Source organism: Dendrobates tinctorius, unplaced genomic scaffold, assembly GCF_039654945.1.
Source record: "Dendrobates tinctorius isolate UK_male_01 unplaced genomic scaffold, ASM3965494v1 ptg000098l, whole genome shotgun sequence".
Taxonomy (NCBI): domain Eukaryota; kingdom Metazoa; phylum Chordata; class Amphibia; order Anura; family Dendrobatidae; genus Dendrobates; species Dendrobates tinctorius.
In genome coordinates, this window is record NW_027361766.1 from 25,203,868 (window position 1) to 25,219,414 (window position 15,547).

The following is a 15,547-nucleotide window of genomic DNA, read 5'->3' on the forward strand; positions in this document are numbered from 1 at the left end:
AGGGTCAGAGTCTGTTCACCATGGCTAATGGTGGAGTGGATTTCACAAAAACAGGAAGTGAAGTCTAAAAAAGCCCCAGCATGTATGTATGGAGAAAATCACAATCTCCTAGGAAAGCCAGCTAAATGCTGGCTTTCTCAGGAGTATCCCTTTGCTGTCATGACAACCCATCACCACCCCGTGATCACGTCGCAGGCGCACCAATGTGAGCGTGGAATGACACGTGCCCCATGCTGCTTTCACAGATTGACAGCAAGATTCAACAACCACGGGTGGAACTCGATTCCACCCGTGGCTGTTTAAAGGCATATGATGTCTGATTAAATCAGCCACCATGTGTAGGGGGCAGATGCGGGCTCGGTGTACAAACTCGCATCAAAGGCAGGGACACACATATGACACAAATGTTGGTCATATGTTGTGAATTGGTTAAAAAAATACATTTCACACAAAAACCTGATTTAATCAATAGGTCATTTTCTGATATTTATGATCGCATGAAGTTGTAACCTGATGCTAAGAATTGTTCTCTCCTTTTTTTCTGAGAGATCTGATTAATTTTTTTTTTTACTTTTTTTTTTTGCTCTTTTCGAAACGTTTTGATCATTAGTCTTCACCTTAAATGCTGTCAACATTCTTTACAGTTTCTTTGTGCCAACTTGCTACTAGAAATGAATTGAGCGAATCAATTTCAAAGACTCTGGTCCAGCGACCACATCAGTATTTTTTGGCCCCGGACAGTAGTCTTGTGCACTGCCTTCTTCTGACATCCTTAGCGCCTCTGCTGATTTATAGCCCCAGCGCTACATCTTTGATACCGTGTGACACGCATGACGTCGAGCCAGGCCTACAAATTAGAAGAATTTTTATGGCCTCAGAATACCGATGTGGCTGCTGGACCAGGTCCTACTAACCTGTTAGCTCATCACTACTTGGACCAGAAGCTCGGGGAGCCGAATAAGGCTCGGGGAGCCGAGTAAGGCTCGGGAAGATCAGGTACTGCAGTGAGTGCAAGAAGTATGATGCTTTAGGGTGTCGGAAAGAGAACTGCAGATAACCACCAACAGTAAAGGTCCTGTCACACTAAGCGATATCGCTAGCAATATCGCTATAATGTCACTGGTTTTGTGACGTAGCAGTCATATTGCTAGCGATATCGCTATGTCTAATACTTACCTACGACCGCTCCCCCGCTGGTTATCGCTGATCGCGCGAGAACGTCCTGGACCGTTTCTCGTCGTCAGCTTCCTGCTGGGCTTCCTGTGGCGCCAACGAGTGACGCGTGGACGCGGGCAGGAGGACGTCTTCATCGCCTCGTCAGACAGGTAAGTAGCGACCCCCGACCCCTGCGATGTCGCTGGTGAGATCTGCCTGTGTGGCAGCTCACTAGTGACCACTTAGCGATGCACCAGCAATCCTGACCGCGTCATATCGCTGGTCGGGATCGCTGGTGCATCGCTAAGTGTGACCGTACCTTTAGCTGCATGTCAAAAATGATTACTCTCTTTCTAGGTCATCAAATAGAGGATATATTTAGGCTTCACACCTTACACAAAGAAGCCGAAGAAAAACGAATTTGGATGGATTTCTTTTTACTTGGATGCAAAAGCGAGAAAAGCATTTATACATGCATCTGCTTTTCATCTGCTGCTTTTGTCTTACAGAGTAACCGTCTGTTTCATTTTATTTTTCGCAAATCAATAGTACATGTGAAAATAATATACCTTATTAGAGAAATCCGCTTCTTCTCATTTATTCTCAAAATTCTCAATCGTAAGTAATGTACCTTTAGTGAATACAGATTTTCCATTACAGAGATAGATGACAGTTGGTTCTCATAAAGTTCTATGGAGGACTGTTTCAGGTGATCTTGCAGCAGAATGTCTGTGTCGGCCTCTGCCTCCTCCCGTCTCCAAATGATTTTATAAGCATTGCCATCTCTCTCGGTAATGGGGAAATCTGTGGTCAGTGAATACAGAGTTAACCTCTTTAAGTTGAAATTGAAAACTCAGTCCAGGAGGAGAAACAAGATTTCTCTAAGATATTTTACAAAGTTGCTTATTTTCATATGTAGTGTTCATTTAGAAAATGTAAAAACTAAAGCGACTACTTTGATGTTCTCATACTTGTATACAATATAGTTATTACTATAAGGTGAACAGAAGCAGTATGGCATTCTATGATCAAAAACCTCTTTCCTATATTAAAAATAGCAGGCGGTGTGCTGATGCCCATATTGATAACTACTCATCTTTCCAAAAACTGCTGTAATGTATTAAGAAAATAGATCACTATGGCGACCCCGGTCTGTGTGCTGGCTGCATGAGTTGGTTCTCCTGGTAATAACAGCTGATCGGGGGTCACCTAATTGGAGCGCAGGATAATGTAGAGATCAGGCTCCTGATTCCAGTGTTGTCACTTATTGGGCTGCTTGCTGTAGATTTGATAAAATCACTCTCATCAGCAGGACTTGTAAACCTGCTGCAATGTAGTGTTCCATATTCATGAGCTCTGTATAAACCCGCTCCCACTTCTGATTGGCAGCTTTCTGCCTATGCACAGTGTACACAGAAAGCTGCCAATCAGTGGCATGGGCGGGGTTATACAGAACTCCGCATTCAGAGAACTTGCACAACTGCAACAGATAAAACAGTGATTTTATCAAAAACTTCAGCAAACTGCTGGAATCAGTGTCTCTATTCCTGCATCTGCTGTTTTCAGATGGCAAAGCAAAAATCTGGTGACTGACTCCCTTTAAAGGAATTTGTATGCTTTGGACTAGCTTTGTAGAAATGGTATTTATCAAAAAATTCTCATCTGAAGGAGTACATAGTAGCAAAGGTGCACAACTATAGGGAACGAGCGATCCTAAGAACGTTATTTTCATTGGGTGAAATTATCTATTGGGTTTCTTAAAAGATCATTGTTCTCAGAAATTGTTGCAAATCGCTTTATTAGGGTATTTGTTATCATACCCGGCTAAAATAAAAAAATTGTATGTGAGCAGATTACTCAAGAGAAGTCCGTGCCTGCGTTTCCCCTTTCACTGCCATTATCTGTACCCTGAATGAGTACCGGTATGTTCTGATATCAGTGCAGCCAAATAGACTGGGAAAAAGCTGGGGTTTGGAAGCCACCGACATGTAATTGTCTTACAGGAATAAAGACAAAGCTCCTAATAAAGTGTTCTGCAAAGTTCCATCACTTTCTATGGTAGACACATTCCTTAAAATACAGCAGAATGTAGAGCTAGAGACCCTGATTCCATTGATTCCACTTATTGAGCCGCTTGCTGTAGTTTTGATTAAATCACTATATTTTTTTTTTATCAGCGGGAGATTTTCATTAGGGTAAACTTGCTGCCACATGGTCAATCATATTCATAAGATCTGTATAACTCCACCCCACCACTGATTGGCAGCTTTCTGCCTATGCACAGTGTACACAGCTGTCAATCAGTGATGTGGGCGGGTCATACAGAGCTCAGCATTCGGAGAACTGGTAGATCGGCAGCAGATAAAACCGTGATTTCCTCAAAATAACAGCAAGCAGCCCAGTAAGTCATACATCTCTGGAATCTGGATCTCTGCCCCTACATCAAATAGCATAGCAAAAACCTGGTGACAGATTCCCTTTAACTAATCCCAGTATGAGAACTGTAATACATAAAATCTTTGTAGAAAACATCCCAATAATTTGGGTGTTATACTCCGATCCAGGGGTACATCATTTTGCTGGGTTGTGCCGTAGTGTAACATTGTTGTTTTCTCTCCCGCAGAGATCCGAGCCCAATTGTTGGAGCAGCTAAAATGTCTGGATCAGCAATGTGATCTGCGCACCCAGCTTCTTCAAGACCTGCAGGACTTCTTCCGTAAGAAAGCTGAAATTGAAATGGATTATTCTCGTAACTTGGAAAAACTCAGCGAGCGGTTCCTGTCCAAAACCCGTGGAGCGAAAGATCAACAGTTCAAGTAAGATTAAAAAAGAACCTTAAGTGTGAATTCTTCCGACGATGGGTAATGGATCCTGCCGTGCTCAATGAATACTATAGTAGAATTGGTTAAGCTTCTTGGGGGCTTCTCTTGGCACAGGCACCCTACTGACATGGCTGGTGATCTGTCACCACACTTTCTAGGACTGTAATTATACACTATCGCTAACCCATAATCTCCTATTTAGAACAGAATGCTAATTTCCACAATCGCAGCTGTGCCATAGAGCGTCATTGAGGTCCATAAGAAAGCTACCATGTACAGTACTAGTAATTCCAGGTACGGACATAAGAAATAGGATTCTAGAATCTGCTTACCTTCTTACAGGTCTCCTTGGATGTTCTGTATGTGATCAGCACTGTGAATACCTGATACTACAAGAAACAAAAACTCAGCTCATGTTGATGAGTGGGGTCAGGGCGATAATACATTTTGGCCCTTGTGCACATCCATCCTTTGGATGGAGGATAAATTAGTAACCTGTAGAAAAATCCCTTTCCATATACATCGGACTCTTGCACAGCTCAATACCAGGCAGAATTTGGCCTCCTAACAGTGCCAGAGTTGAGAAAATGTGATGGCCACCACATCTACCCTAAAGGGGCGCCTGAGACTTTAGGTAGATTCCCACTTACAGGTGATCAACCAGTTTGGTATCAAAAGCAAAGTGATGTCACAGCAAGTACATAGTGATGTCACCTTCCCCATCCTGGCAGGCCGGGACAGCATCGCTCCTTCTCTGAGAATAGATCGTGATATTTTATGTTTTCCACAACTGATTATGGTACTTCTAATCAGGTCTGTGACATATCCTATAAATGTCCATTCTGTTCTTGATCTAAGAATCTTGGCTTTTAGTTGAGATGAATCTGTGCTGCACTTTATGTACATGCTCAGTAGTGACCAGTGCTGCGGTGTCATAGCTGAGATGAATCTGTGCTGCACTTTATGTACATACTCAGTAGTGACCAGTGCTGGGGAGTCGTAGCTGAGATGAATCTGTGCTGCACTTTATGTACATGCTCAGTAGTGACCAGTGCTGGGGAGTCGTAGCTGAGATGAATCTGTGCTGCACTTTATGTACATGCTCAGTAGTGACCAGTGCTGGGGTGTCGTAGCTGAGATGAATCTGTGCTGCACTTTATGTACATGCTCAGTAGTGACCAGTGATGGGGAGTCGTAGCTGAGATGACTCTGTGCTGCACTTTATGTACATGCTCAGTAGTGACCAGTGCTGTGGAGTCGTAGCTCAGATGAATCTGTGCTGCACTTTATGTACTTGCTCAGTAGTGACCAGTGCTGGGGAGTCGTAGATGAGATGAATCTGTGCTGCACTTTATGTACATGCTCAGTAGTGACCAGTTCTGTGGGGTTATAGCTGAGATGAATCTGTGCTGCACTTTATGTACATGCTCAGAAGTGACCAGTGCTGGGGAGGTCGTAGCTGAGATGAATCTGTGCTGCGCTTTATGTACATGCTTAGTAGTGACCAGTGCTGGGGAGTCGTAGCTGAGATGAATCTGTGCTGCACTTTATGTACATGCTCAGAAGTGACCAGTGCTGGGGAGTCGTAGATGAGATGAATCTGTGCTGCACTTTATGTACATGCTCAGTAGTGAGGCAGTGCTGGGGAGTCGTAGCTGAGATGAATCTGTGCTGCACTTTATGTACATGCTCAGTAGTGACCAGTGCAGTGGAGTCGTAGCTGAGATGAATCTGTGCTGCACTTTCTGTACATGCTCAGTAGTGACCAGTGCTGGGGAGTCTTAGCTGAGATGAATCTGTGCTGCCCTTTATGCACATGCTCAGTAGTGACCAGTGCTGTGGGGTCAGAGATGAGATGAATCTGTACTGCACTTTATGTACATGCTCAGTAGTGACCAGTGCTGAGGAGTCGTAGCTGAGATGAATCTGTGCTGCACTTTATGTACATGCTCAGTAGTGACCAGTGCAGTGGAGTCGTAGCTGAGATGAATCTGTGCTGCACTTTCTGTACATGCTCAGTAGTGACCAGTGCTGGGGAGTCTTAGCTGAGATGAATCTGTGCTGCCCTTTATGCACATGCTCAGTAGTGACCAGTGCTGTGGGGTCAGAGATGAGATGAATCTGTGCTGCACTTTATGTACATGCTCAGTAGTGACCAGTGCTGTGGAGTCGTAGCTGAGATGAATCTGTGCTGCCCTTTATGCACATGCTCAGTAGTGACCAGTGCTGTGGGGTCAGAGATGAGATGAATCTGTACTGCACTTTATGTACATGCTCAGTAGTGACCAGTGCTGAGGAGTCATAGCTGAGATGAATCTGTGCTGCACTTTATGTACATGCTCAGTAGTGACCAGTTCTGTGGGGTTATAGCTGAGATGAATCTGTGCTGCACTTTATGTACATGCTCAGAAGTGACCAGTGCTGGGGAGGTCGTAGCTGAGATGAATCTGTGCTGCACTTTATGTACATGCTCAGAAGTGACCAGTGCTGGGGAGTCGTAGATGAGATGAATCTGTGCTGCACTTTATGTACATGCTCAGTAGTGAGGCAGTGCTGGGGAGTCGTAGCTGAGATGAATCTGTGCTGCACTTTATGTACATGCTCAGTAGTGACCAGTGCAGTGGAGTCGTAGCTGAGATGAATCTGTGCTGCACTTTCTGTACATGCTCAGTAGTGACCAGTGCTGGGGAGTCTTAGCTGAGATGAATCTGTGCTGCCCTTTATGCACATGTTCAGTAGTGACCAGTGCTGTGGGGTCAGAGATGAGATGAATCTGTACTGCACTTTATGTACATGCTCAGTAGTGACCAGTGCTGAGGAGTCGTAGCTGAGATGAATCTGTGCTGCACTTTATGTACATGCTCAGTAGTGACCAGTGCAGTGGAGTCGTAGCTGAGATGAATCTGTGCTGCACTTTCTGTACATGCTCAGTAGTGACCAGTGCTGGGGAGTCTTAGCTGAGATGAATCTGTGCTGCCCTTTATGCACATGCTCAGTAGTGACCAGTGCTGTGGGGTCAGAGATGAGATGAATCTGTGCTGCACTTTATGTACATGCTCAGTAGTGACCAGTGCTGTGGAGTCGTAGCTGAGATGAATCTGTGCTGCCCTTTATGCACATGCTCAGTAGTGACCAGTGCTGTGGGGTCAGAGATGAGATGAATCTGTACTGCACTTTATGTACATGCTCAGTAGTGACCAGTGCTGAGGAGTCATAGCTGAGATGAATCTGTGCTGCACTTTCTGTACATGCTCAGTAGTGACCAGTGCTGGGGAGTCGTAGCTGAGATCAATCTGTGCTGCCCTTTATGTACATGCTCAGAAGTGACCAGTGCTGGGGAGTCGTAGATGAGATGAATCTGTGCTGCACTTTATGTACATGCTCAGTAGTGAGGCAGTGCAGTGGAGTCGTAGCTGAGATGAATCTGTGCTGCACTTTATGTACATGCTCAGTAGTGACCAGTGCTGTGGAGTCGTAGCTGAGATGAATCTGTGCTGCCCTTTATGCACATGCTCAGTAGTGACCAGTGCTGTGGGGTCAGAGATGAGATGAATCTGTACTGCACTTTATGTACATGCTCAGTAGTGACCAGTGCTGAGGAGTCATAGCTGAGATGAATCTGTGCTGCACTTTCTGTACATGCTCAGTAGTGACCAGTGCTGGAGAGTCGTAGCTGAGATAAATCTGTGCTGCACTTTATGTACATGCTCAGTAGTGACCAGTGCTGGGGAGTCGTAGCTGAGATCAATCTGTGCTGCCCTTTATGTACATGCTCAGAAGTGACCAGTGCTGGGGAGTCGTAGATGAGATGAATCTGTGCTGCACTTTATGTACATGCTCAGTAGTGAGGCAGTGCAGTGGAGTCGTAGCTGAGATGAATCTGTGCTGCACTTTATGTACATGCTCAGTAGTGACCAGTGCTGGGGAGTCGTAGCTGAGATGAATCTGTGCTGCACTTTCTGTACATGCTCAGTAGTGACCAGTGCTGGGGAGTCTTAGCTGAGATGAATCTGTGCTGCCCTTTATGCACATGCTCAGTAGTGACCAGTGCTGTGGGGTCAGAGATGAGATGAATCTGTACTGCACTTTCTGTACATGCTCAGTAGTGACCAGTGCTGGGGAGTCTTAGCTGAGATGAATCTGTGCTGCCCTTTATGCACATGCTCAGTAGTGACCAGTGCTGTGGGGTCAGAGATGAGATGAATCTGTGCTGCACTTTATGTACATGCTCAGTAGTGACCAGTGCTGTGGAGTCGTAGCTGAGATGAATCTGTGCTGCCCTTTATGCACATGCTCAGTAGTGACCAGTGCTGTGGGGTCAGAGATGAGATGAATCTGTGCTGCACTTTATGTACATGCTCAGTAGTGACCAGTGCTGTGGAGTCGTAGCTGAGATGAATCTGTGCTGCACTTTATGTACATGCTCAGTAGTGACAAGTGCTGGAGAGTCGTAGCTGAGATGAATCTGTGCTGCACTTTCTGTACATGCTCAGTAGTGACCAGTGCTGGAGAGTCGTAGCTGAGATAAATCTGTGCTGCACTTTATGTACATGCTCAGTAGTGACCAGTGCTGGGGAGTCGTAGCTGAGATCAATCTGTGCTGCCCTTTATGTACATGCTCAGAAGTGACCAGTGCTGGGGAGTCGTAGATGAGATGAATCTGTGCTGCACTTTATGTACATGCTCAGTAGTGAGGCAGTGCAGTGGAGTCGTAGCTGAGATGAATCTGTGCTGCACTTTATGTACATGCTCAGTAGTGACCAGTGCTGTGGAGTCGTAGATGAGATGAATCTGTGCTGCACTTTATGTACATGCTCAGTAGTGACCAGTGCTGGGGTGTCGTAGCTGAGGTGAATATGTGTTGCACTTTATGTACTGTGAGGTAGCGTTGTCATTCGGGTACGGGATTCTCGCTTGGCAGCCCAATAATCACATCCGGCACAGGTTTCCCATAAAACCATATCAGTCCCTGCGGTTTATTATGCAGCATAAACTGTGACCAATAATCTACAGTTCATATCACTAGCATAGCGTCCATTACAGAGCTTCCCTCTGTTAAGCCTGTGGTGTCACAGGGTCTCAATGTCCAGTACTCAGGCTCTTACTCACCCCGTCAGGGTTTACCTCATGGCTGCTACAGCTCACTGCAGACATTCCTTTCCTTCCTCTGGGAACTCTCAGACGCTGGCAGCCATTCCACACAGCCACTTCTCGTGCTGTGTGTCAGGAGGCACATCTCCTAGCGGGACCTTCCACACTGGACCAACCAGGTCCCTACATTCACCCCCTGTGACCTTCCCTGGCCACCATATATGGTCCGTAGCCACGCCCACCGGGTCACATGGCTATGACCTCATCAAAGGTCTTTCACACACTCAGTCTTTTACTATAGTGTACTAAACACACCCCCTGGGTGGGTTTGTAGGTAACCAGGACCGCCCGTCTCCCTAGTTACCTGGAGACTTCTCCCTGACACAATAGTACTGCACCGCAGCAGTATCACTGCTGCTCAACACCTGCATCAGTCTCCATCTCAAGGCCACCCACCTTGAGATACATAACGGTCCTTCCATATTCTGCCACTCATCCTCTCTCTCGGGACATCCACACAGTGCCCCCTAGCGGACACAGTGGTCATTACACCACAGTACATGCACCTTAGTGACCAGTGCTGGGAGTCAGAGTCACGGAAATTGATGAGTCGGAGGTTTGGCTTACTGACTCCACAGCCTTGCTCCTAATAGATCTGTTTTACTGTTGGTTATAATTTATGGAACCTACACAATCATATATTGAATTAGTTTAAGAAAAAAGTTTGTTATACGAGAACATTTTAGCTTTGTAGTTGATCACAATATGATATTTCAAAATAATAACTTGTTTAAAAGGAATTTGTCAGAAGGATCCCTCCCACCCTAAACTATTTACAGTATATACAGATGTAGCTCTTGCAAAGGAAAGTCATCAATACCTTTTTACGTTTTTCACTGTTATAACAAATAGCAGGGAAAAAACGGCGATCCGCAAATACGGTGTACCGCAAAAACAAGCTAAACTTGTTTTTGCGGTACCATTGAAATTCATTATGGCCGCGTCCGTAAACGTAAAAAGTATCGAGCAAGCTCAATATATTTTCACGGCCGCAAATACGGCCCTCACGGCCATACAGAGCACACCCTCCTACTAATTTTTGCGGCCCGTTTTTGCTGCCCCATAGAAATGCATTGGGGCTGCAAAAACACGGCAAGTGTAAGACGAGCCTAGACACTTTGTTACAGAAAAATCTGCATTTGACTTGATATGCAAATTAGGATTAAGTGCTTTGGACCATGGAAGCACTTCCCAATGTCCCATGCTTGTGTCACTCTGTCCCTATTCTGTGCCTAGCGCTGCCTTTTCCTGCTTGATTGACAGCTACTTTGCTGTGCAACTATTGTTTACTCTGTATTTTCAGTTAATGAGATTCTCGTGCTCTGGGGTGGCCTGTGGGGGGTCTTCATGTGATCCTCTGCTTACATATTCATCTGTATGGCTTCTGACAGGTCACTGATCCTTCACTGACCTGCCCCCTATTTTATATAGTGCTGAGAATATTGTTTGAAAAAAGATAAATAACATTCATAATGCCGGCGCTGTATTGCGATATGATGTATAATATGCATATATTCATTTTATAAGAACAGATTCCACTGATGCATATCAATACATTTAACCGGCCAAATGCCTCTCTCTTGGACAAAATAAATCACTATGGACACTCCAACAAACATATCCTACAAATAAGCCGCGTAGTCAAAAGTCCAAAAATATATAAAAAGGCCAAAAATGTATTAATATCCAAATTACTGACACATAATATACAGACTCAGACTAAAAGCATAAACCAGAGCTCATGTATGAAGGACACAAGACACTGTTGTAGCAGTGTGGGTCCAGCTAGCATACCTCAATAACAAATTGCACATAAGGAATGGCCAGTAAAAATACATGCCAGAAAAAAGTGCGTAGTGCAAGTAAAGTGCAAAGAAAGTCTAAGTGGTCCCCAAGTCTATTCAGTAAATTAAGCACAAGTGTGTATAACATAAAAGAGGTCACTAAGGCTAGTTTCACACTAGCGTTTTTTTGCGCTGCGTTAGGAGCGCACATGAAACGCATGTGAAAAGCGCTGGTAAACTCGTTATTTTGTAGCATTATTGTGCGCATAACGACCAAAAATCGCAGCGTTTTTCATGCGTTTGCATTTTTTATGCGCAATAAACTAGAGAAAAAATCCTTGGAAAATTCTTGCAACACACTCAAGCAATGGGACACTGCTTTCTATAGCCCCTTTTTACAGCTGAATTCTTCACATTTGCTTGCATTTGACTTGAGAATCATGGATCTGCGCTGGAAGAGCTTTTACTTTGACTTGGATCTGGACATGAGGACGGCTCAGGCTTATGCAGTTGCTTGCCATGAACAGAGGAAGAGAGAGGCAGCGAAGACGGCAGCAGCGGCGTATGTGGATGGCGATGCTCTGTTGCTGAGGAGTGCTGGCGGTCTTTCATCGAGCGCCAACGTGTGCGTATTTTGTTCACTGTTGGGGAAAAAAAAAATAAAAGAAAATTATAAAATGCACTTAAGGCAACTTAAATATCAGCACACACAACAGATTGAACTTTTCAATACAATATATCTTGCCATAAAAGCATCAGGACCAGAAATCAATGCAGCAGTTGAAGACCAAAATCAATCACAGTGTGCCACATGGCATTGGTGCTTTCAATGCAAGAATATATCTTGCCAAAAAAACACCAGCACCATCAGGACAAAAAATCAATGCAGTATCACAGAGCATCTTTATACTTACTGAACGCCCTTTTGGAAGCTGCAGAGGCGCTGTCCCAGCCATCCATCATCGCTGTGGCCACGTCATTCCAGAGCTGCCGGGTCACCACTGTGTCTTTGTACTGCTGGTCACGGCTGTCCCACAACGGGATACGCTCCTCAACGAGGCGGATCAGGTGCTCGTTGTCGATGTAGACTTCGTCATCCTGTTGTGGAACCTAAAAAAAAAGAAATATATTAGAATGTTTGTAATTTTGGAGAATGAAAAAGATAGAAAAAGAAACAGAGAAGAAGCAAGATGAAAATAAAGACAGAAAAAAAGGCACATTATATACTCACATTGCGTCTCCTCGCCACGACTTGACTACGCTGCTCCCGCTCAGACCGCTCCCGCACTCCATCTTCACTGCCCTTGTCCGATGTCTGTAAAGAAATCAAAAATTAAGACACATTTCTAGAGGCAGCTATACTTACCCAAGGGCAGCAAGATTGTCACCTCACGATCAGCTTGGGCCACTTCTTGCCGAGATGGTGAATAGACCGATCCAGAAGAAGACATGCTGAAATGAAAACAAAAAATACATTAGTACATAATAAAATTGTACAGGACACACAGACATTATGTTGAAGAATACTCACATTTTGGCTCCTGAAGCTTGAATCCACACTTGGAAGGCTCTTCTGGGCTTTTTTTGTCTGGTCTCTCTGCAAGGCTGTCTGTAGAGTAATTGTCTGACCCTGAAGACACCTTCTTTTATCTACACTCCTCCCAAACAATGTTGCTTGTTTAGGGGGACTTTTAGACAAGTGTCTAGACATTGTTTACTCAAAGCACGTGCGCGCACAAGGCGCTGACGTGCGCGGTGCTAAGCGCTCGTCAGCGATCACATCCTGTAATGCTATTTTTGGGTGCACACGTGCGCACACAATTTTTTTAAGTATGTAGGCGGAACAAAAAGTGCCACATGTAGCTTTCGGCGTGTCTGGGCGCACACCTGTAAAATGCGCAGCGCACGCTAAACGCTGATGAGCGCGTACATTCGCAAGACCCTGCGATCACCATGTTAAAGATAGGGGAACATTGCGCGTGCGCCCGATAGCACACGATGCGCTGCGCGATCAAACGCTAGTGTGAAACCAGCCTAATACAGGAATGCACATCTTACCCATCAATGACTGCCAGTGAGTGTGTCCTACAGCAGCCCAGACGCGCGTTTTGCGTGGACTTCCTCAGGGGAACTGTTCCACCTGTGTGTTCCCTGAATGGTATAAAGACACTCAGGGAACACACACAGTCACAGCCCCCCGAGGAAGCACACGCGAAACGCGCGTCGGGGTTGCTGTAGGACACACTCACTGGCAGTGATTGATGGGTAAGATGTGCATTCCTATATTAGTGACCCCTTTTATGTTATACACACTTGTGCTTCATTTACTGAATAGACTTGGGGGCCACTTTGACTTTCTTTGTACTATGCACTTTTTTCTGGCATGTATTTTTTACTGGCCATTCCTTATGTGCAATTTGTTATTGAGGTATGCTAGCCGAACCCCCACTGCTACAACAGTGTCTTGTGGTCATACATGAGCTCTGGTTTATGCTGTTTGTCTGAGTCTGTATATTATGTGTCAGTAAATAGGATATTAATAATAAATTTTTTTTATATATTTTTGGACTTTCGACTCCATGGCTTATTTGTAGGATTTATATATGCAGTTTATGTAGGCATTTAGTTATGTTGAAAAAATTATCTTAATCAAAATCGTGTCGGTGGCCTCGCCTTTGCAGTAGCATCGACCACGTTCTGATAGATGTTACTGTGCAGGCGCAGCCATCTTGATGGAGCCTAATTTCTTTTCTCTAGCAAAATGGTAGCAGCATTTCCACAGTAACATTTATCAAAATGCAATGGATGCTACCGCGCAGGCGCGGCCGCCAATCCCATTTTGATTAAGAATTTTTTTTTTTTTTCCAACATAGCTAAATGCCTACAATGTATACGGTAATATGCATATATTCATTTTATGTATCGTGCTACAGCGCCGGTGCCAGCATGAATATAATTTGCTTTTTTTCCATACAATATGATATACAGTATGTAAAATAGGGGGCAGGTCAATAAGAGATCAGTAACCTGTCAGGAGCCATACACATAAATACCTAATCAGAGCACCACATGTAGCCTCCCACAGGCCGCCCTGGAGCACGAGCAGATCATTAACTCAAAACTGAAAATAAAAATTAAACAAAAACCTCAAGACGAATTTCATCAACCAAGGTATCATTGTAATCAGTATAACTGCGCCGACCTGACAGTGTCTGTAGGTTACTGTGCGCAATCGTGCTGACAGGTTGCCTTTAAATAAAATGTTCCTGTGCCGAGATAATCTTATAAATGTGCTGCTGTGTCCTGTGTAATGGCTGTGTCTGACCGTGCAGGGACATGGTCTGATCATACCACAGCTGCTGGGAAGGGGGGAATGAAAGAGAGTAGACAGACAGAACATGGGATCACAGCTGATTCTTTTTGTGAGGTAAAGCATTTCCTGCCTATTTTTAAACAAAGAAAGGATTAGCTGTGATCCTGTGCTGTTCTGTCTGTATACTCTTTTTTTACATCCTCCCCTGCCAAGAGCTGTGGTATGATCAGACCATGTTCCTGTACGGTCAGACACAGCCATTACACAGTACACAGCAGGGGCACATGTATAAGATTATCTCGGCACAGGAACATTTTATTTAAACACATCAAATTGTGGAAATTATTATTATTCCAAGATCTATCGATTTAAAATGGGAAAACCACTTTAAGTCAAATTCGCATTTCAATTAAAACATCGATTTCTCAGTAATGGAGGAACAGACTGGCCATGTAAAGGTATTGCTGGACTTGTCTTTGCAAGAACTACATATGCATATAAATTTTAGGGGGTGAAATCCTGCTGACATGTTCCCTTTTAATGAAACCTTTTGGGCCAGAGTTTCCCTACGCCAGTTACCTATCCCAATGTGCATGTTGGTGTCGTCTAATCCAGATTTATTTTCTCATAGACGCCAGGGACACATGATTTAAAAATGACAAATGTGCCATTTTTTGTCCTGTTTAATACAAGGCAGGCCGTGCACTTCAGGAGGGGCCAGCGCTGCACTCTGCTGTGCCGGTATCTGGCATATGTCTCTTCCTGACCATTCTAGTAAACAGCAGATGTTCTGTGCAGAGGCTGATGGCATTCCTCACATTCCAGTTGTAGTTTAGACATCCAGAGGGTCAGGCTGTTTTTCACAGAACAATATGGATGTAGGTCAGTTTTGTCATGGAGAGAAGGAAAGGACTTGGAACGGGACATTTTTACAATGTTGGTGCTATTTATCATGCTTGACGTAGCTCCAAATATTGGTTAGTTTTAACTAAAATTTTATGTTTGCACTTTCCTAAAAAAAAAATATATGAATTGAGCACATTTTCAGGAGTATCAGAGGGTAGGACCAAATAAGTGCTCAAAAAATGCTTGGGTAACAAAAAGCTTACCCAGTGTCTAAGGGGCCTCGTGCACAATAGATGACTGATGATTCGGCCACCATCTCTCTCTCCCCGACTCCTCCATACTCAGGAGTATTTATTCTGCCCAGCACTCCTGTGTTCCCTATGATAGAACCACTGTCAGACATCTATGGTGGCGGCTTATCGCCCCAAGAACAAAAGGATCAGTAGTTCAAAATCAGACAGGCTGGATCTTTTTCT

The 15,547-nt window shown here is 44.5% G+C and overlaps 1 protein-coding gene across 4 annotated transcripts in view; it reads left to right on the forward strand.

Annotated features, from left to right (window-relative positions):
- Nucleotides 1–15,547, forward strand: part of SRGAP2 (SLIT-ROBO Rho GTPase activating protein 2) — a 157,341-nt gene that overhangs the window by 50,858 nt on the left and 90,936 nt on the right. For all 4 annotated transcript variants that reach the window (XM_073587243.1, XM_073587242.1, XM_073587244.1 and 1 more), the window contains exon 3: nucleotides 3,779–3,971. In XM_073587243.1, the coding sequence (XP_073443344.1) occupies nucleotides 3,779–3,971 (193 nt within the window). The remainder of the gene's footprint in view (nucleotides 1–3,778; nucleotides 3,972–15,547) is intronic.